Source organism: Bos mutus, chromosome X (assembly GCF_027580195.1).
Source record: "Bos mutus isolate GX-2022 chromosome X, NWIPB_WYAK_1.1, whole genome shotgun sequence".
In the NCBI taxonomy this organism is placed as follows: Eukaryota; Metazoa; Chordata; class Mammalia; order Artiodactyla; family Bovidae; genus Bos; species Bos mutus.
Window position 1 is genome coordinate 70,182,462 of NC_091646.1, and position 21,625 is coordinate 70,204,086.

Genomic DNA, 21,625 nt, shown 5'->3' on the forward strand with positions numbered 1-21,625 from the left:
AATGGTAAACCACTTCAGTATTCTTGCCTTGAGAGCCCCATGAACAGTATGAAAAGGCAAAATGATAGGATACTGAAAGAGGGACTCCCCAGAGGATACTGAAAGAGGAACTCCCCAGGTCGGTAGGTGCCCAATATGCTACTGGAGATCAGTGGAGAAATAACTCCAGAAAGAATGAAGGGATGGAGCCAAAGCAAAAACAATACCCAGTTGTGGATGTGACTGGTGATAGAAGCAAGGTCCAATGCTGTAAAGAGCAATATTGCATAGGAACCTGGAATGTTAGGTCCATGAATCAAGGCAAATTGGAAGTGGTCAAACAGGAGATGGCAAGAGTGAACGTCAACATCTAGGAATCAGCGAACTAAAATGGACTGGAATGGGTGAATTTAACTCAGATAACCATTATATCTACTACTGTGGGCAGGAATCCCTTAGAAGAAATGGAGTAGCCATCATGGTCAACAAGAGTCCAAAATGCAGTACTTGGATGGAATCTCAAAAACGACAGAATGATCTCTGTTCGTTTCCAAGGCAAACCATTCAATATCGTGGTAATCCAAGCCTATGCCCCAACCAGTAACGCTGGAGAAGCTGAAGTTGAACGGTTTTGTCAGACGAGTGTATGCTCCTCGGTTTTTGTCTCATCACAACAAAAATTTGGAGTGACGGACATTAAAGCCCCCTAGGCGTGTCACAGCTCTCGGGTCTTGAACAGTGTTATAGCTCTCAGGTCTCGAACAGACCATGTTATAGCTCTTAGACAAATCAGGATTACAGCTCAGTGTTACTTACAGCTCTATTTTATTTAGAAGATATCAGGAAAACCCATCTTGGAGGCGTGAGGGCACATCGATCCAAAGATGCAAAGAGAAGAGTGCCCCAGCACACAGGGGAGAGAGACAGACAGAGCTAGCTTTGGCTCCTCTTTTTATATGTTTTTCTCTCCCTGGGCCTGTCCTATGTAAATTGGACCAGCCAGGAGTGTTGTTTGTTTTAGCTGAGGTCCTCACTCCAGTCCTTGGACCTTCTTTTGTTCTATTTTCATGGGCTTTTCCCTTCCTTGTCTTTTAGCCACCACCATTTTGGGCTCCTTTTCCCTATTCTACCTACCTAACATTCCCCCCTTCAAGAGATGGGAGGCCCAATTCTTTGGGAATAGGAGCATCGAGGTCTTTCTGGCTACTTCCTGCTGAACTGGAATGGCGAGGGGTATTGGGCCTCCCTCTCTTGCTAGTCTCAATCCTCAGAGTCCTTATAGCGGTGTCCATCTAACAGTGTGTGATATTTTCCGTGTTCGGCTGTAGTTTTATATCTTTGTTGAACTGGCACTGCATGTTGTAGCTTGTTGACCTAGGCAGAGACAAAACAGGTTAGACAATTGTCAGTACATGGAATAATCATAAGCATCATCAATATATTATAACAAGGACTAGTAGGGGCATTAGCCAATTTTAAATTCACATCGCCAGGATGGCTCAAGTCCCTCCTTGTTCAGGGATCAGAAGATCTATCTCCTGTCTGTTTTGGAGTACAGTCCCTACCAAGCTGTGTTGGCTCTTTAGAGCTATCCTGAGAAATCTTACCCCCAGAAACCAGATTTTGGGGGTGTTCATTAGAATGGCACTCATTTGTAGTCCTGAATAGGTATCTGAGATCTCCCAGGGGCTCACAGGTGTATTGAGTGTCCTCTTCTGTTTTCTTCCATGGCTTGACTCGTGAGTAGTGAATCCAGGAGTCGTGTCCTTGTACCTTGACTGTTGTGGGGGTAGAAAGTATTACAGGGTAGGGGCCCTTCCATGTAGGCTGGAGTTGAGCCTTTGGGGACCCATCTTTCCAGACTTTAATTAGGACTTGAGTCCCTGGAGCATATAGTGGTGACTCCTTAGAATCTTTTGGGTCCTGGTTCATACCCCACAAACGTATATCCTGTTGGAACTGCCCAATAGCCATGGTGTAAGATTGGAGGGTCTCAGCCTCTGGATCTAGGAAGAGGTCACTGACATAAACAAAAGGTCTCCCATATACCATCTCATAAGGACTAAGACCAACCTGTTCCTTAGGGACAATATGGGTGCGGAGGAGAGCTATTGGTAAAGCCTCCTTCCATCCTAGGGAGGTCTCCTGGGTTATCTTTTTTATCGCTGATTTTAAGAATTGATTGGCTCTTTCTACTTTTCCTGAAGACTGAGGCCTCCAGGCACAATGGAGATAATAAGTAATGCCCAGTGCTTTCGAGACCCCTTGGGTGACCTTAGAAGTAAATGATGTCCCACTGTCACTTTGTAATGACCTGGGCAGACCAAATCTTGGCATGATTTCATGGAGCAGTTTTTTTACCACCTCCTCAGCATTCTCAGTCTGAGTGGGAAAGCCTTCAATCCATCCTGTGAATATATCTATCACGACTAATAGGTATTTATAATCCTTGAGAAACTGGCATCTGGGTGAAGTCCATCTGCCAGTCCTCTCCTGGGTAGGCCCCGTGTCGCTGGACAGGATGGGCCAGCTGGGGTCTTCGAGCTCCTTGGGGGTTGTTTAATTGGCAAGTGAGACAAGAGGAGACCACCTGTCTTATAGTTGTTTGGAAGCCTGTTCCTCTGAAGGACCTTTCTAGTAATCTTTGGACGGCCTTTTCTCCTAAATGAGTAGTGGCATGTAAGGAGTTAACCAACTTCCGTTGGAGGTTCCCAGGCAGAAAAAGGAGTCCCTCCTTTTGGAACCACCCCATATGATCTTCTTGAAAGCCCTCACTCTTAGCTTTAAGAGTCTCACCTTCAGTATGTGAAGGAGTCTCTGGCAAATTAGTCTGTGGAACTAAGGTGGCAACCCCTATTAGGTCATGGTTCTGTAATGCTGCTCTCTTAGCTGCCTAATCAGTTGCTTGGTTTCCTCGTGCCACTTCCGTGCTCTCTTTTTGGTGTCCTTTACAATGGGAGACTGAAACCTCAGTGGGCAGATGGACTGCCTCCAAGAGTCTAAGAATTTGATCACCATATTAGATTGGGGACCCTCGGGTGGTCAAGTGGTCCCTTTCTTTCCAAATAGCAGCATGTGCATGTAGCACCAGAAAGGCATACTTGGATTCAGTGTAAATGGCTATTCTTTTTCCTTTTCCCAGCTCTAAAGCTCAAGTCAGGGCTATGAGCTCAGCTAATTGGGCTGAAGTACCTGGTGGCAGAGGCTTAGCCTCTATGGTCTCAAAATTGGAGACTACTGCATACCCGGCTCTTCTTTTTCCATCCAAGATAAAGCTGCTTCCATCAGTGTGCCAGATTTCCTCAGGATTGGTCAGAGGATCTTCTGACAATCCCTCTCGGGGTTTTGTCCAGTGGTCCAAGGTTTCTAGACAAGAGTGAAAGGGGAGAGAGCCCTCGAGGGTAGGCAGGAGGGTGGCTGGGTTAAGAACTTCACAAGGCGATATACAGTGAGGCCTGGATTTTCCATCAGCATTACTTGATATTTGAGGATTCTTTGATCAGACATCCATAAATGGCCTCTCTGACTTAGGAGTTGTTTTACTCGGTGGCTGGTAAAAATAGTTAGTTTGCCCCCAAAGGAGAGTTTTAAAGCATTTTCTATCATGATTGCAATAGCTGCAAGATTTCGAAGGCAGAGGGGCCAGCCTCGGGCAGTTGGATCGAGCCTCTTGGATAAGTAAGCTACAGGCTGGGGCTCAGATCCCAACCTTTGAGTTAACACTCCCAAGGCTATTCCCTCTCTTTCAGGGACATAAAGTTAGAATGCTTTTTCTGGGTCTGGCAACCTCAAGGCAGGTGCCTGAGTTAAGGCCTGTTTTAGTGTAGCCTCTGCCTTCTTTTGAGGAGTTTCCCACATTAGTGGGATTGAATCATCTCCTTTTAAGCTTTCATATAAGGGCTGGGCAATTAGACCATAGTTGGGTATCCAGATTCTACAATACCCAGTTAGCCCCAGGAAAGCTCGCAATTGTTTTCGAGTCGTGGGGGAGGGCAACTGGAGGATTCCTTGTACCCGATCAGAGGACAGCCTCCTGGACCCGTGTGTAATCTGAACTCCCAGGTTAGTGACCTTTATCTTGACCATCTGTGCCTTAGCATGGGAGACTTTATATCCCCTTTCTGCCAAGAAGTTTAGAACCTGAACTGCATGTTGTTGGGCACTTTCTCATCTGGAGAGCAGATTAGTAGGTCATCTACGTATTGTGATATTTTCCCATTAGGTCCCAGGTCCAGATTTAGGAGGTCCCGGCTAAGGGCCTGTCCAAACAGGTGGGGGCTATCTCTGAATCCCTGAGGTAATACTGTCCAAGTCGTCTATTTGTGTTTTTCTCCTGGGGCCTCCCACTCAAAGGCAAAAAGATATTGGGATTCTTTAGCCAGTGGTATGCAAAAAAATGCATTTTTGAGATCCAAGACTGTAAACCACTTGGCACTGGGTGGGATTTCTTCCAAACTTACATAGGGGTTGGGTATGTGGGATGGAGGGGGACTACAGCTTCATCTATGATCCGGAGATCTTGAACCATTCACCAGGTTCCATCCTTTTTCTTTACTGAGAGGATTGGGGTGTTACATGGTGAACTATTAGTGGGGACCAATAGCCCACAAGCAAGGAATTCATTTATTAAAGGCTGTAGTCCCTCCCGAGCCTTTCTTTTGAGGGGATATTGTTTCTGGTTAGGAAACCGAGTGGGATCTCAGAGGACAATGATGACCGGTTCAGTTTGGTGGGCTCATCCAGGAATTCCCTAGTCCTACACCTGGGGGTTAATTTTGTCTTCCCATAGTTTTTGGTCCCTCTCTATTGAAGGTGTAATGGGTTCTTCAGTAGTAACCAGGAGCTGTAGAGCTCTAGGGGCTGAAAAACTCCCCATCACAAGGGTGGTCCCCAGTTTAGTGAGTATATCTCTTCCCAATAAGGGGGTAGGACACTCAGGGACCACCAGAAACTGGTGGGAAAATATTTGTCCATCCCAGCAACAAAGAAGTGCTTGGGTGAATCTTTTAGTAGTTGTTTTTTCCTTTAGCACTCAAAATGGTACAGGTTTGGGAGGAGAAGGCTCTGGAGTAGGAGATCAAGACAGAGTAGGTAGCCCCCGTGTCAACCAAGAAATTTTTGGGCCTACCTGCCACATTCAGTTGCACCCTTGGCTTCAGCCCCGTGATGGTTATCTGTGACAGGCGGCTGGCTGGAGTGGGCCGCTTCAGTCTTCTTGAACCATCGTGAGGGAAGGTTTGGTGCTTGACCTTGAGGCTCTTGGGTCCTGAGGGCAGAGTGCCACCCAATGTCCCAGTTGATGGCATTTGTGGCAAGCCATTTTAGGAGACTTGTCATGGTTTGGACACTCTTTGGCCCAATGCCCCGCCTGTCTACAGATTAGGCATTTGCCTAGTGCCTTGTCCTTCAAGGACTCAGGGTTTGCCATAGGGCTTCTCTGGAGGGTGGCCAGCATCTGGGCATGCCTTGTCTCTTCCTTTCTCTCCCTCTCCTGGGCCTTGGCCTCCTTCTCCTGTTCTCTGTTATAAAAGGTATTGGTGGCTGTCTGGACCATTTCTTCTAAAGAGGAAGTAGGGTCCTGCTGCTGTAGCTGTTGTAACTTAATTCTGATATCTGATGCACACTGGGACAGGAATTTGTCCTTTAAAATCACCTGTCCCTCATAAGAGTCTAAGTCCAGATTGGTAAACTTTTGGAGGGCCTCTTTTAGGCTTTCCAGAAAGACAATGGGGTTTTCATTGGGCCCCTGAGTTATTGCTGAGACTGGGCACAGTCCCACAAATAATAGGCTTCCTTCTGATTCCATGGGTGGACTTGCTTAGGGGTGAATCTTTCTGAAGCTTATCCTACTCAGAACTGTTGCAACCTGAGAGCCAGGTGTCGCCAGGTCAGGGTGCAGATCCCCAGGCAGGCTGAGGCATGACAGCCTCCTGAATCCCCGGGCAGGTCGAGGCGTGACGGCCTCCCGAGGATTGGGTCCCCGGGGAGGTCGAGGCGTGACGACCTCCTGGGACCCCTGGGGCTGGCGGATCCCCGAGCAGGTTGAGGTGTGACAACCTTTCGAGGACCAGATCCCTAGGCAGGTCAAGGCGTGATGACCTCCTGGGACCCCCAGACTGGAGTTTGGGCATCCCCAAGGTCTCCAGCATGACCACTGCTGGGTAGAATTAAGGGGTTTATAACTCATTGCTAGCTTGCCCACAGTGGATGGGAATAGATATCATGATGTAAGCTCATCCTACCTAGTACTGTTGCAACCTGAGAGCCAGGCGTCCCCGGGTCAGGGTGCAGATCCCCAGGCAGGCTGAGGCATGACAGCCTCCTGAATCCCTGGGCAGGTCGAGGCATGACGACCTCCTGGGACCCCTGGGACTGGCGGATCCCCGAGCAGGTTGAGGCGTGACAACCTTTCGAGGACCAGATCCCTAGGCAGGTCAAGGCGTGATGACCTCCTGGGACCCCCAGACTGGAGTTTGGGCATCCCCAAGGTCTCCAGCATGACCACTGCTGGGTAGAATTAAGGGGTTTATAACTCATTGCTAGCTTGCCCACAGTGGATGGGAATAGATATCATGATGTAAGCTCATCCTACCTAGTACTGTTGCAACCTGAGAGCCAGGCGTCCCCGGGTCAGGGTGCAGATCCCCAGGCAGGCTGAGGCATGACAGCCTCCTGAATCCCTGGGCAGGTCGAGGCATGACGACCTCCTGGGACCCCTGGGACTGGCGGATCCCCGAGCAGGTTGAGGCGTGACAACCTTTCGAGGACCAGATCCCTAGGCAGGTCAAGGCGTGATGACCTCCTGGGACCCCCAGACTGGAGTTTGGGCATCCCCAAGGTCTCCAGCGTGACCACTGCTGGGTAGAATTAAGGGGTTTGTAACTCATTGCTAGCTTGCCCACAGTGGACGGGAATAGATATCATGATGTAAGCTCATCCAACCTAGTACTGTTGCAACCTGAGAGCCAGGCGTCCCCAGGTCAGGGTGCAGATCCCCAGGCAGGCTGAGGCATGACAGCCTCCTAGAGATTGAATCCCCGGGCAGGTAGAGGTGTGACGGCCTCCCAAGAATTGGGTCCCTGGGGAGGTTGAGGCGTGACGACCTCCTGGGAACCCTGGGACTAGCGGATCCCAGAGCAGGTTGAGGCGTGACAACCTTTTGAGGACCAGATCCCTAGGCAGGTCAAGGCGTGATGACCTCCTGGGACCCCCAGACTGGAGTTGGGCATCCCCACGATCTCCAGTGTGACCAGTACTGGGTAGGATTAGGGGGTTGGATATTACACAGTATTTCCCTCCCAAGGCCAGCTCCAGAAGATTGTAGAGGCAACCTTGTGGGCCTGGATGGGGCTCAGGAAAAGAGCATGAAACAGGAAGGAAGGGGGGCAGAGCACAACCTTTGAAAGAATGACATAGCACAACGGTATAACGTAAACCAATTAAAATCAACTGGGTCCAAGCTGACAGGTCAAATTCAAGTAAACCTTAATCCCCAATCTATAAGCCAACAGACACACCCAGAGGTGGCAGGACAGCTTCAAGGCACTGTCAAAAGATGGAGGAGTGTGGGTGGTTCCCCAATGGCTGGGATGATCTTCCTACTCATTAGCATATGAATTCATCCCCCTCGCAAAACCTAGCCAGGCCGCATTCCATGGCCAGTACCCTGTAGAGTGGGCGCTTCTCTCTGAATCTTAATAAGTCCAATTCTTTACCTATCGCTTTGTCTCAAACTGAATTTTTGCAATGAGACATCAGAGCCTGAGCTTCATTAGGTCCTGAAGCTGGGCATCCTGGGTTTTGGTAGGGCTCAAGTCCTGGGAAAGAGAGCTGAAGGACAGGAGGAAAAAAAAAAAAGCAGTGGGAAAAACATGCCAAGGGATCCCCTTCATAGTGTGCGGGAAAATTTGCTAAATATCTGACCGGTGCTCACAGTTTTCATTGGTCTTATCCTTGGCACAAAGAAAAGTAAGGACAGAAGAACCCCCACCGGCTTGTGTAACATCTACTGGGGCTCAGCAGATAGCGCCTTTAGGACATGCTGAGGAGTAGCCTCTCCAGGGTCCCTCAATTGTGCCCACTGCTGCCCGCCTGTTCACGAGAGGTTCGAGGACACAAGAAATTAAAGATTGTAAAGGAATTAAGATTTTGTTAGGCATGTCCCTCCAGCCATAGGAGCGAGGACCTCCTACCTTAACCGGAGGTCTTCTGGAATCTGAGACTGAGTCGCGTGAGCTTTCTGCTGAGTTCATTTTTCACTGTCCCCGTTTCCAGCACGATGGGCCTTCCCCTGCACTGGGTTTTCTTCGCGTTCAGCTTCTACCACGGAAACTTCGCTGAGTTGGGCTCCTGCTGTGCTTGGCCTCTTCCGCGTGGAGGTTGTTTCAGCCAGGTTAAACCCGAGTCACAGCACCTAGATGTCAGACGACTGTATGCTCCTCTGTTTCTGTCTCATCACAACAAAGATTTGGAGTGACGGACATTAAAGCCCCCTAGGCGTGTCACAGCTCTCAGGTCTTGGACAGACCGTGTTATAGCTCTCATGGCTCAAATGGACCGTGTTATAGCTCTTAGACAAATCAGTGTTACAGCTCAGTGTTACTTACAGCTCTATTTTATATAAAAGATACCAGTAAAACCCATCTTCGAGGCGTGAGGGCACGTCAGTGCAAAAAGAAGAGCGCCCCAGCACGCGGAGGAGAGAGACAGAGAGAGCTAGCTTTGGCTCCTCTTTTTATATGTTTTTCTCTCCGTGGGCCTGTCCTATGTAAATTGGGCCAGCCAGGAGTGTTGTTTGTTTTACCTGAGGTCCTCACTCCGGTCTTCAGACCTTCCTTTGTTCTATTTTCATGGGCTTTTCCCTTCCTTGTCTTTTAGCCACCACCATTTTGGGCTCCTTTTCCCTATTCTACCTACCTAACAGTTCTATGAAGACCTACAAGACCTTTTAGAACTAACATCCAAAAAAGATGTCCTTTTCATTATACGGGACTGGAATGCAAAAGTAGGAAGTCAAGAAACACCTGGAGTAACAGGCAAATTTGGCCTTGGAATACAGAATGAAGCAGGGCAAATGCTAATAGAGCTTTGCCAAGAGAACACACTGGTCATAGCAAACACCCTCTTCCAAGAACACAAGAGAAGACTCTACACATGAACATTACCAGATGGTCAACACTGAAATCAGACTGATTATATTCTTTGCAGCCAAAGATGGAGAAGCTCTATACAGTCAGCAAAAACAAGACCAGGAGCCGACTGTGGCTCAGATCATGAACTCCTTATTGCCAAATTCAGACTGAAATTGAAGAAAGCAGGGAAAACCACTAGACCATTCAGGTATGACCTAAATCAAATCCCTTATGATTATACAGTGGAAGTGAGAAATAGATTTAAGGGACTAGATCTGATAGACAGAGTGCCTGATGAACTATGGATGGAGGTTCATGACATTGTACAGGAGACAGGGATCAAGACCATCCCCATGGAAAAGAAATGCAAAAAAGCAAAATGGCTGTCTGAGGAGGCCTTACAAATAGCTGTGAAAAGAAGAGAAGCAAAAAGCAAAGGAGAAAAGGAAAGATATAAGCATCTGAATGCAGAGTTCCAAAGAATAACAAGGAGAGATAAGAAAGCCTTCCTCAGGGATCAATGCAAAGAAATAGAGGAAAACAACAGAATGGGAAAGACTAGAGATCTCATCAAGAAAAATTAGAGATACCAAGGGAACATCTCATGCAAAGATGGACTCGATAAAGGACAGAAATGGTATGGACCTAACAGAAGCAGTAGATATTAAGAAGAGGTGTCAAGAATACACAGAAAAACAAAACATATCTTCATGACCCAGATAATCACGATGGTGGATCACTACCTAGAGCCAGACATCCTGGAATGTAAAGTCAAGTGGGCCTTAGGAAGCATCACTACAAACAAAGCTAGTAGAGGTCAGGGAATTCCAGTTGAGCTATTTCAAATCCTGAAAGATGATGCTGTGAACGTGCTGCACTCAATATGCCAGCAAGTTTGGAAAACTCAGCAGTGGCCACAGGACTGGAAAAGGTCAGTTTTCATTCCAATCCCAAAGAAAGGCAATGCCAAAGAATGCTCAAACTTCCACACAATTGCACTCATCTCACACACTAGTAAAGTAATGCTGAAAATTCTCCAAGCCAGGCTTCAACAATATGTGAACCATGAACTTCCTGATGTTCAAGCTGGATTTAGAAAAGGCAGAGGAACCAGAGATCAAATTGCCAACATCTGTTGGATCATAGAAAAAGCAAGGGAATTCCAGAAAAACATCTATTTCTGCTTTATGGACTACGCCAAAGCCTTTGCCTGTGTGGATCACAATAAACTGTGGAAAATTCTGAAAGAGATGGGAATACCAGACCACCTGACCTGCCTCTTGAGAAACCTATATGCAGGTCAGGAAGCAAGAGTTAGAACTGGACATGGAACAACAGACTGGTTCCAAATAGGAAAAGGAGTACATCAAGGCTGTATATTGTCACCCTGCTTATGTAACTTATATGCAGAGTATATCATGAGAAACGCTGGGCTAGAAGAAGCACAAACTGGAATCAAGATTGCCGGGAGAAATATCAATAACCTCAGATATGCAGATGACACCACCCTTATGGCAGAAAGTGAAGAGGAATTAAAAAGCCTCTTGATGAAAGTGAAAGAGGAGAGTAAAAAAGTTGGCTTAAAGCTCAACATTCAGAAAACTAAGATCATGGCATGTGGTCCCATCACTTCATGGGAAATAGATGGGGAAACAGTGGAAACAGTGTCAGACTTTATTTTTTGGGGCTCCAAAATCACTGCATATGGTGACTGCAGCCATGAAATTAAAAGATGCTTACTCCTTGGAAGGAAAGTTATGACCAACCTAGATAGCATATTCAAAAGCAGAGACATTACTTTGTCAACAAAGGTCCGTCTAGTCAAGGCTATGGTTTTTCCAGTGATCATGTATGGATGTGAGAGTTGGTCTGTGAAGAAAGCTGAGCGCCGAAGAATTGATGCTTTTGAACTGTGGTGTTGGAGAAGACTCTTGAGAGTCCTTTGGACTGCAAGGAGATCCAACCAGTTCATCCTAAAGGAGATCAGTCCTGGGTGTTCATTGGAAAGACTGATGCTGAAGCTGAAACTCCAGTACTTTGGCCACCTCATGCAAAGAGTTGACTCATTGGAAAAGACCCTGATGTTGGGAGAGACTGGGGGCAGGAGGAGAAGGGGATGATAGAGGATGAGATGGCTGGATGGCATCACCGACTCGATGGACATGAGTTTGGGTAAACTCCGGGAATTGGTGATGGACAAGGAGGCCTGGCGTGCTGCGATTCATGGGTCGCAAAGAGTTGGACACGACTGAGCAACTGAACTGAACTGAACTGAACTGAACTTCCCAGAACAAGACTTTAAGCACATCTATAAAACCCCTGGTGGCTCAGACGGTAAAGCATCTGTCTACAATGTGGGAGACCTGGGTTCGATCCCTGGGTTGGGAAGGTCCCCTGGAGAAGGAAATGGCAGTCCACTCTAGGACTATTGCTTGGTAAATCCCATGGACAGAGGAGCCTGGTAGGCTAGAGCCCATGGAGTCGCAGAGTCAGACACGACTGAGCGACTTCACTTAACTCACTCACTTAACTATAGTAGTGTAAGAACATCCAGCACTGAACAAGGTAAATTTCACATCTGGCATCCAGTATGGTTAGGACAACAATACTCCCCAATGCAATCTACAGGTCAATTTAATCTCTATCAAAATGCCAGTGGAAGTACTTTCCTGGTGGTCCAGTGGCTGAGACTCCCAGTTTCCACTACAAGGGGTGTGCGTTTGATCCCTGGTCAGGGAACTAAGATCTTGCATGCCACACAGTCAAAAAACAAACAAACAAACAACAAAAGAAAATACCAGTGGAGATTTTGCAGAAATAAAAAAAAAAAACTCACCCTGAAGTTCATATTGAATAGAATAGAAAAAGTCACCCTGAAATTCATATTGAATTAAATAGTGAAATTCATACTGAATGTCAGTATAGTTCAGTCACTTAGTCATGTCCGACTCTTTGTGACCCCATGGACTGTAGCACACCAGGCTTCCCTGTCCATCACCAACTCCCAGAGCTTACTCAAACTCATGTCTATCGCATCAGTGATGCCATTCAACCATCTCATCCTCTGTCGTCCCTTTCTCCTCCTGTCTTCAATCTTTCCCAGCAACAAGGTCTTTTCCAATGAGTCAGTTCTTTGCATCAGGTGGTCAAAGTATCGGAGCTTCAGCTTCAGCATCAGTCCTTCCAATGAATATTCAGGACTGATTTCCTTTAAGATTGACTAGTTTGATCTCCTTGCAGTCCAACGGACTCTCAAGAGTCTTCTCCAACACCACACTTCAAAAGCATCAATTCTTTGGTGCTCAGCTTTCTTTATAGTCCAATTCTCACATCCATACATGACTACTGAAAAACCATAGCTTTGACTAGATGGGCCTTAATATGCTGTCTAGGTTGGTCATAGCTTTTCTTCCAAGGAGCAAGCATTTTTTAATTTCATGGCTGCAGTCACCATCTGCAGTGATTTTGGAGCCCCCCAAAATAAAGTCTCTCATTGAATCTCAAGGAGCTCCCAAAGAGTGAAAATAATCTTGAAAATTAACAAACCTGGAGGTCTCACACTTCCTGGTTTCAAAATTCACTACAAAGCTATACAGGAATCAAAACATTGTGGCACTGTGTAAGGACAGACATAGACCAATGGAGCAGAGTAGAGAGCCCCCCAAACCCCTCACATATATGATCAGTTGATTTTTGACAAGGATGCCAAGACCATTTATTGGGAAAGGACAGTCTCATTAAGAAATAGTGTTGGTTTTCTCCCAGAGCTGGTTCCTCCCTGGGAAGATGACTTCAGGGGTGGCCACTCCCCTGTTCTCCATCCTCAGCTGAAGTTTGATGGAACAACTGGTTATTCACATACAAAAGAATGACATTAGACCCTTACCTTACACTATATACAAAAAGTAACTCAAAATGGATCAAATACCTAAATTATAAAACCCTTAGAAGCTAATAACAACAACAGCAAATTCAAAAATTGGTAAAGGACTGAAATAGGCATTTCTCTAAAGAAGATATAAAAATGGCCAACAAACACATGAGATTTTGCTCAACAGCACTACCCACAAGAGAAATGAAAATCCAAACAACAATGAGATACTACTTCACGTCCATTAGGAAGGCTAATATATATATATACACACATATATATATTTATGTATATATACACACACATATATATTTATGTATATATATATACACACATATATATTTATGTATATATATACACATATATATTTATGTATATATATACACATATATATATTTATATATGTGTGTGTGTGTGTGTATATATATATATGAAACTAACAAGCATGGTTGAAAATGCGGAGAAATTAGAACCCTCATGCATTGCTGGTGGGAATGCAAAATTGTGCAGCTGCTATGGAAAATAGTTTGGCAGTTCCTCGAAAAGTTAAACATAGAATTACCATATGATCCAGAAATTCCATTCCTAGGTATACACTCAAATGAATTGGAAACAAGGACTGAAATAGATAACTTGTACACAAGTATTATTCACAGCATTATTCACAATAGCCAAAAGGTGGAAACAAACCACGTGTCCATCAGTAGAAGAATGGTTAGTAAGTAATATGCGATATATACATACAATGGAATATTTTTCAACCACAAGAAAAGAATGAAGTTCTGATACATGCTACAACATGGATGAATCTTGAAGACATTATGCCAAGTGAGAGAAGCCAGTCAAAACTGGAAAAATACTGTATGATTCCATTCATATGAAATACTTAAGAGTAGTTAAATTCATAGAGTCAAAAAGTAGAATAGAGGTAACTAGGGGCTAGGGGCAAGAGGGAATAGGGAGTTATTGCTGAATGGGTACAAAGTTTCTGTTTGGGTGATAAAGGGTGTCAGAAATAGTAGTGATGGAAGCACAACATTGTGAATGTAGTTAATGCCAGTCAACTATACACTTAAAATGGTTAAAACAGCAAATTTTATGTATGTTTACCACTATTTAAAATACACACACACACACACCACAGCACATCATAATGACATTGTTTACAACTGGTGATAAAGAAAAAATCTTAAAAGCAGCCAGAGAAAAAAATATATCTACAGAGAAATAAAGATAAAAATGACAACAGGTTTCTCGTGAGAAATATAAACTAGATGTAAACCAGCATTCAGCAGAGCAACACCTTTAAAGTACTGAAAGAAAAAAAAAATGTTGCTAACTTAAAGTTCTATGCTCAGGGACTATAAAGGGGTAGCATGAGGGCTTCCCTGGTGGCTCAGTGGTAAAGAATCTGCCTGCCAATGCAGGAGACACAGGTTCGATCCCTGATCTAGGAAGATTCCACATGCAGCGGAGCAACTTAAGTCTGAGCGCCATAACTACTGAGCCTGTGCTCTAGAGCCCAGGAGCGGCAACCACTGAAGTCCAAGCATCCTAGAGTTCTTGCTCCACAAGAGAAGCCACAGCAATGAGAAGCCAACTCACTGCAACAATAGAGTAGCCCCTGATTACCACAACTAAAGAAAAGCCCTCGGAGCAATGAAGACCCAGCACAGCCAAAAAAAAAAAAGTGGGGGGGGAGGGTAGCATGAGCCGTCTTGAGCTGGAACTGCTCTATATTTTGACAGTGGTGGTAGTGGCACAAAACTACATGTGTGAGTGGAGGAAGGAGAGGGTGGGACAAACTGAGAGAACAGCATTGACATATACACTACCACATGTAAAACAGCTAGTGGGAAATTGCTGTATAACACAGGGATCTCAGCCCTGTGCTCTGCAAGGACATAGAGGGGCTGGATGGGGGAGTGGGGAGGAAGGCTCAGAAGGGAGGGGAATATATGTATACTTATGGGTGATTCACACTGTTGTACAGCAGAAACTAACACAACACTGTTAAGCAATTATACTCCAATTAAAAGATAAATTTAAAAAAGAAAGCATTGGTTTGCATTTGCTAATCCCAAACTAGCAGATACAAACTAGTTTATACAGGATGGATAAACAGCAAGTCCTACTGTATAACACAGGGAACTATATTCAGTACCCTGCAATAAACCATAATCGAAAAGAATATAAAAAAGAACATATATGTGTATATCTGAATCACTTTGCTGTACAGCAGACATGAACAGAACATTGTAAATCAAGTATACCTCAATAAAATAAAAAGATTGGTAACTGTAAAACACATGTGATATTGCATAGAACTAAACACACATACAAACACATGCCCAGATGAGCATACGGAAAGCTGGTGCACTATGAAGGTTTATGGATCTATGTCAGTTTCCTGGTTGTGCAGTACACCATAGTTATGCAACATGTTACCACTGGGAGAAACTGCGTGAAGGGTGTTGGGATCTCTGTATTACTTTTTTTTTTTTTTTAACAACTGTCTGTGAATCTATACTTACCTCAAATTAAGAAGTTAAAACAAAACCATATATTTAAAAACAAAGAAAGCAAAAAAAATTAAGTTAAAAAAAAAAGAAAAAAATCCCTAAACTGTACATTTATCCTCTCACCGTTTCTCATGGGTCATGAAACTGGGCACTGCTTACCTAAGTTCTACAGCTCAGGGTCTCTCACAAGGCTTTGATCAAAGTGTCAGCCAGGACTGTCTTCATCTCAAGATCTACTTTCACATTCACTCTGTGGTTGTTAGCAGGATTCAGTTCCTTGTGAGCTGTTGGACTGAGGGTCTCAGTTACTTGCCATTTTGGCCTCTCTGCGGGGAAGCTCACAACATGGCAGCTGGCTTCCTCAAAGCAAGCAAGCAACACAGTGCCAGCAAGACACAAGTCATGCCTTTTGTATTTCAGTCCTGGAAGCAACATCCCATCACCTTTGCTGTATTCTGTTAAGTCACAAGGTCCAGGCCACACTCAAGAGGAGGGGATTATACAAACGCATGAATACTAGGAGGAGAGGATCATTGGAAGCCATCAATGCTCCACAGTAGCCAAAGAAAATAATTTGAAGGATGAACAATAAGGTCATTTGACCCCTCAGATAAAATTAAGTGCATAGTAATTAAAAGTTTTATGGTGGTCTAGAAATAAACAAGAAGATTAAACAGAATGGAATAGAGTCCAGGAGACTCGAGCAAAAAATTGGAAAATTAAATGTCTATCAATAGGTTGTTAAAAAATAATGAGGAAAACTGGAGAAATCTGAAAAAGATTAGTGGGTTGTATTACTGTCAATATCCTGGTTGTGATACCATACTAGTTTAGCAAACTGTACAAGAGATCACTGTTATTTTTTACATTTACCTCAATGAAAACTTCAATTAAAAAAGAATGGCTGTGTGGCACAGCCAAAAAAAAAAATATGAATGAGGTGTGTGTATGTGTGTGGAGAGAGAGAGAGTGAGATACGTTCACAATATATTAAGTGTAAAAAGAAAGTATACCTTTCAGACTTGCCAGTGGTTAGGAATCCACCCGCCACTGCAGGGGACATAGGTTTGATCCCTGGTCTGGGAAGATTCCACATGCCAGGGGGCAACTAAGCCTGGGCACCACAACTACTGAAGCACGGGCTCCAGCCACAGGAGAAGTCAACGCAATGAGAAGCCGGCACACCACAACTAGAGAGTAGCCCCTGCTTGCTGCCCATGAATAGCAACAAAGACTCAGAGAAGCCAAAAATCAATGTATTTTTTAAAAAGTATACCTCTCATCTAACACACACACACATGACTTCTAGATCCTCACATCCCCCTTGAGATACTATCTCCCTTCTCTGCTCCCCTTAATAGCAAAACTCAAGTGTCTATTACTCACTGTTGCCACTTCTCTCTTAAAACAACTTTAACTAGGCTTTCGCTACCACTGCTGCATGGAAACGGTTCTTGTCAATAATACAGTTACCTTCATTTATTCAAATCCATTTTGCCTCAGTTCTCAGATAGCATCTTACTGGACCTCTGAGCAGCATTTTATATAGTTGATCATGACTTCCTTTTTTTCTAACTGAAGTATAGTTGATTTACAAAGTTGTGTTAGTTTCTACTATACAGCAACGTGTATATATACATATATATTTACACATACTCTTTTTCTTATTCTTTCCCATTATGGCTTATTATAAGATAGTGAATATAGTTTACTGTGCTATACGTCTTTGTTGTTTATCTATTTTATATATTGTAGTCTGTATCTGCTAATCTCAAACTCCTAATTTATCCCTCGCCCTCTTTCCCTTTTGGTAACTATAAATCTGTCCGTGAGTCTATTTCTGTTTTGTGAGTAAGTTTGTTTGCATCATTTTTTTAGATTCCACATATAAGTGATATCATGATATTCATTTTTCTCTGTCTGACCTGCATTATGTATTATGATAATCTCTAGATGACTTCCTTTTTAAAATTCTTTTCACTTGGCTTCTAGAAATTGTACTCCCACCTCCTAGTTTTCTTTTTACTTCACAGTCTGTTCCTTTTTGACTTCCTTTAATGAGTCCTCTGCATCTTTCTGGACTCTCTATTGTCAGAGGACCTCAAGATTCAGTCCTTTAACCACTTCTCTTCTTTGCATTCAATTCTCAGGCATCAATCTCTCCTAACTCTATGGCTTTAAATACCATCTACATAGTGATGATTCCCAGATGCATATCTCTAGCCCCAACCACTCCCTTCAACCCCAGACTCATAGATCCAATTTCTTGTTCATCTCCACTTGGGTGTCTAAATGGCATCTCACTGGGGAGGGAGGCTCAAGAGGGGTGGGACTATATACGCTTATAAGTCGCTTCAGCCAACTCTGTGCGACCCCATAGATGGCAGCCCACCAGGCTCCCCAGTCCCTGGGATTCTCCAGGCAAGAACACTGGAGTGGGCTGCCATTTCCTTCTCCAATGCATGAAAGTTTAAAGTGAAAGGGAAGTTGCTCAGTCATGTCCGACTCTTTGCGACCCCATGGACTGCCACCTACCAGGCTCCTCCGTCCATGGGATTTTCTAGGCAAGAGTACTGGAGTGGGTTGCCATTGCCTTCTCTGGGATTTTATTTATATATATATATATACACACACACACACATATATATAATTATGACTAAAGTGCATTGTTGTATGGTGGAAAGCAACACAACACTGTAAAGCAATTATCCCCTAATGAAAAAAGAAATAAATACAGAAGTTAAATTTAAAAATTAATGGCATCTCAACCTAATATGTCAAAGGGTGTTAGTTGCTCAGTTGTGTCTGACCCCATGGATTGGGGCCCGGCAGTCTCCTCCATCCATGGGATTTTCCAAGCAAGAATACTAGAATGGGTAGCCATTCCCTTCTCCAGGGGATCTTCCTGACCCAGGGATCAAACCCAGGTCTCCCTCATTGAAGGCAGACTCTTTACCATCTGAGCCACTAGAGAAGACTAATATGTCAAAAATGGAACTCTCTTTTCCCCTCCAAACCTTCTTTTACTTTAGTGTTCTCTACTTCACTAAATAGGATCTCTAGCCTTCCAGTCTCTTAGGCCTGGGAGTCACTCCTGCCTTCTTTCTTTCATACCTCACATCCAATCCATCAGCAAATCCTGTTGGTTCTATCTTCAGAACGCATCCCCACTCTAATCCTTTCTCACCATTTCCGTTACTACCAACCTCATCCAAGCTACCATCATCTCTTGCCTGGATTACTACAACTGCCTACTAACTAGTCTCCCTGCTTCTGCCATTGTCCCCCAATATTTACCACAAAGCTTAAAGTGAAAGTGAAAGTTGCTCAGTCAGGTTCGACTCTTTGCAACCCCATGGACTATACAGTTCATGGAATTCTCCAGGCCAGAATACTGGAATGGGTAGCCTTTCCATTCTCCAGAAATCCAAGATTCCTTTCCAACCCAGGAATTGAACTGGGGTCTCCTGCATTGCAGGCAGATTCACCAACTCAGCTATCAGGGAAGCCCAAAGCCTGAGAGATCCCTTTAAAAAATAAAAATAAAAATAAAAATCATGTCACTCCATGCCTATAATCTTCTAACAGCTTCCCATGCCACATGAACTTACATAATCTGGCACCTGGAAACCTCCCTGACTTCACCCCCTTCCACTCTCTCCCCGTGTTTACACTATAGCAGACATGATGGCCTCCTTGCTGTTCCTTTAACACGCCAAGCACCTCAACTATCTCAGTGTCCTTGTACTTGCTGTTCTCTCTGCCTGGGATGATCTTCCCCCAGATATCCACATGATTTATCTTTTCAGTTCATTAAGTTCTCTGCTCAAATATCACCCTCTCAGAAAGGCCTTCCCTGAACACTGTCTAAAATAGCAACTCACTCCCCTCCACACACACTCTCTCTCTATACCCTTACTTGACTTCAGTTTTTTCATAGTACTTATCACCACCCTCCATATACAGTCATCCCTTGGTATCCTGGGGGAGGGGATTGATTCCAGGACACCCTCTCCAACACCAAAATCCCCGGATGCTCGAGTCTTTTAATTGCATATAACCTATGCACATCCTTCCATATGTTTTAAGTCATCTCTAGATGATTTGTAATACCTGTGTGTGTACTCAGTCACTTCAGTCATGTCCGACTCTTTGCAACCCTTATGGACTGTAGCCTGCCAGGTTTCTCTGTCCATGGGATTCTCCAGGCAAGAATACTGGAGTGGGTTACCATTTCTTCCTCCAGGGGATCTTCCCAACCCAGGGATGGAGCCCACCTCTCCTTTGGCTCCTGCATTGAAGGCGGATTCTTTACCTGCTGAGCCACCTGGGAAGCCCGTTTGTGATACCTGGTACAATGTAATGCTATGTAAATAGTTGCCAGCATGTACCAAGTTCATGTATTGCTTTTGGAAACTCTGAAGTTTTCCCCTCAAATATTTTCAAGCCATGGTTGGTTAAATCCATGGATTTAACACCCGCAGATGTGGAGGGCCAACAGTATTTATTTATTGTCTCTCTCCCCTCAGGAAAAAAAGGGATTTTATTTTGTTCCGTGCTATATTCCCAGCACTGAGATCACAGCCTGGCAGAGTATTCACTCAATAAATATTTGTTGAATGAATAAATCAATTAATGATTTCTAGACTGAGTGACTTCACTTTCACTTTTCACTTTCATGCATTGGAGAAGGAAATGGCAATCCACTCCAGTGTTCTTGCCTGGAGAATCCCAAGGACGGGGGAGCCTGGTGGGCTGCCGTCTATGGGGTCGCACAGGGTCGGACACGACTGAAGCAACTTAGCAGCAGCAGCAGCAGCTCTTAGAATAGGAAGTAACTACATAATTAAATAAATGTATCTCTATACCCCAGGGCCCAGCCTAGTACCCTATACCTAGATGGTATCAACAAACTTTTGTTGAATAAATGAAAAAAGTCTATAAACATGCTATAAGTATTTTAAAAAATCTGATGATCCCATTTCTCCCTCTAGTTATTACTATTATTCTCCTTCCCTTCACAGCCTTCCAATGATCATTTCTTACCCTAAAACTTTTTTAAAATAGGTATTTTTATTTATTTGGCTGTGCCAGATTTCAGTTGCAGCACATGAGATCTTCAATCTTTATTTCAGCTTGTGGGATCTTTTTTTTTTTTTTTTTTTTTAGTAGCAGCATGTGGGATCTAGTTCCCTGATCAGGGATGGAAACCCAGCCTCCTGCATTGGGGGTGCGGAGTCTTAGCCACTGGACTACCAGGGAAGTCCCAGCTTAAAATTTTTTGAAACATATCACAAATACAAAACAATAGATACATATATATTCATATGATTTAATTATTTAAATCATATATATGAAAGAATAATAAAATCATATATGTATGTGATTTAAAGAATAATAAAATGAATACCCATGTAACCCACCAATCAGCTTGAGAAACAGAACATTGCCTGAGATTTTTAAGCCCTCTGTATGCCCTTCTGCATTGCATTCTTCTCCTTCCCCGCAAGACAGAACTGCCCTGCAGGAATTTTGTTTTTCTTGATTGCTTTCTCACCTATGGTTTTGAGTTTTACATGGAATCATTCTGTATGAATTTTTTTGAACCTGACTTTTCTGTAGGATGTGTTTGTGGGATTTATCCATGTTGATATTGTAGCTGTAGTAAGTATTCATTTTCACCAATGTGTAGTTTTCCATTTTATGATTATACTGCAATTTATGAAGCCAAATATCCTGCTGAGGGACATTTGAATTGTTTCCAGCTTTTTGCTATTAAGATCACTGCTGTCATGAACACTCTTGAACTCTTGTACATGTTTTCTGGAACTTCAATGCAAGAATTTTTCTAGTGCTCATATCTACGAGTAGAGTTGCTGAGTCAGAGAGCATGATCATTTTCAGATATACTCAATGTCAAAATATATCCAAAGTGATTGTATTAATTGGATTTCCATTGCACAACCTCCTTTACTATGGTGATATTATCAGACTTTTTAAACATTTGTCAGTTTGATGGGTATAAAATGAATCTCTTTGTGGTTAAATTTTGAATTTCGCTGATTACTGATGAACTAGTTCATCTTTTCATTGTTTGTCATTCCTTATTTTTCTGTGAAATG

At 43.9% G+C, this 21,625-nt stretch overlaps 1 protein-coding gene across 3 annotated transcripts in view; it reads right to left on the reverse strand.

Moving 5' to 3' along the window:
* Positions 1 to 558: 558 nt before the first annotated feature.
* TAF1 (TATA-box binding protein associated factor 1) overlaps positions 559 to 21,625 on the reverse strand; it is a 114,360-nt gene continuing 93,293 nt past the window's right edge. Inside the window, exons 39-42 of one of the 3 annotated variants that reach the window (XR_011463277.1) lie at positions 8,172 to 8,392; positions 5,108 to 5,245; positions 3,172 to 3,345; positions 559 to 1,353 (exon numbers count right to left, since the gene is read on the reverse strand). Coding sequence is in view for 1 of the 3 variants with exons in the window: in XM_070366125.1 (XP_070222226.1) it covers positions 8,299 to 8,392 (94 nt within the window). In the remaining 2 variants the exon portion in view is untranslated. Of the gene's footprint in view, positions 1,354 to 3,171; positions 3,346 to 5,107; positions 5,246 to 6,858; positions 8,393 to 21,625 lie in introns of those variants that run through there. The other 2 variants (XR_011463276.1, XM_070366125.1) reach the window with 2 other exon arrangements.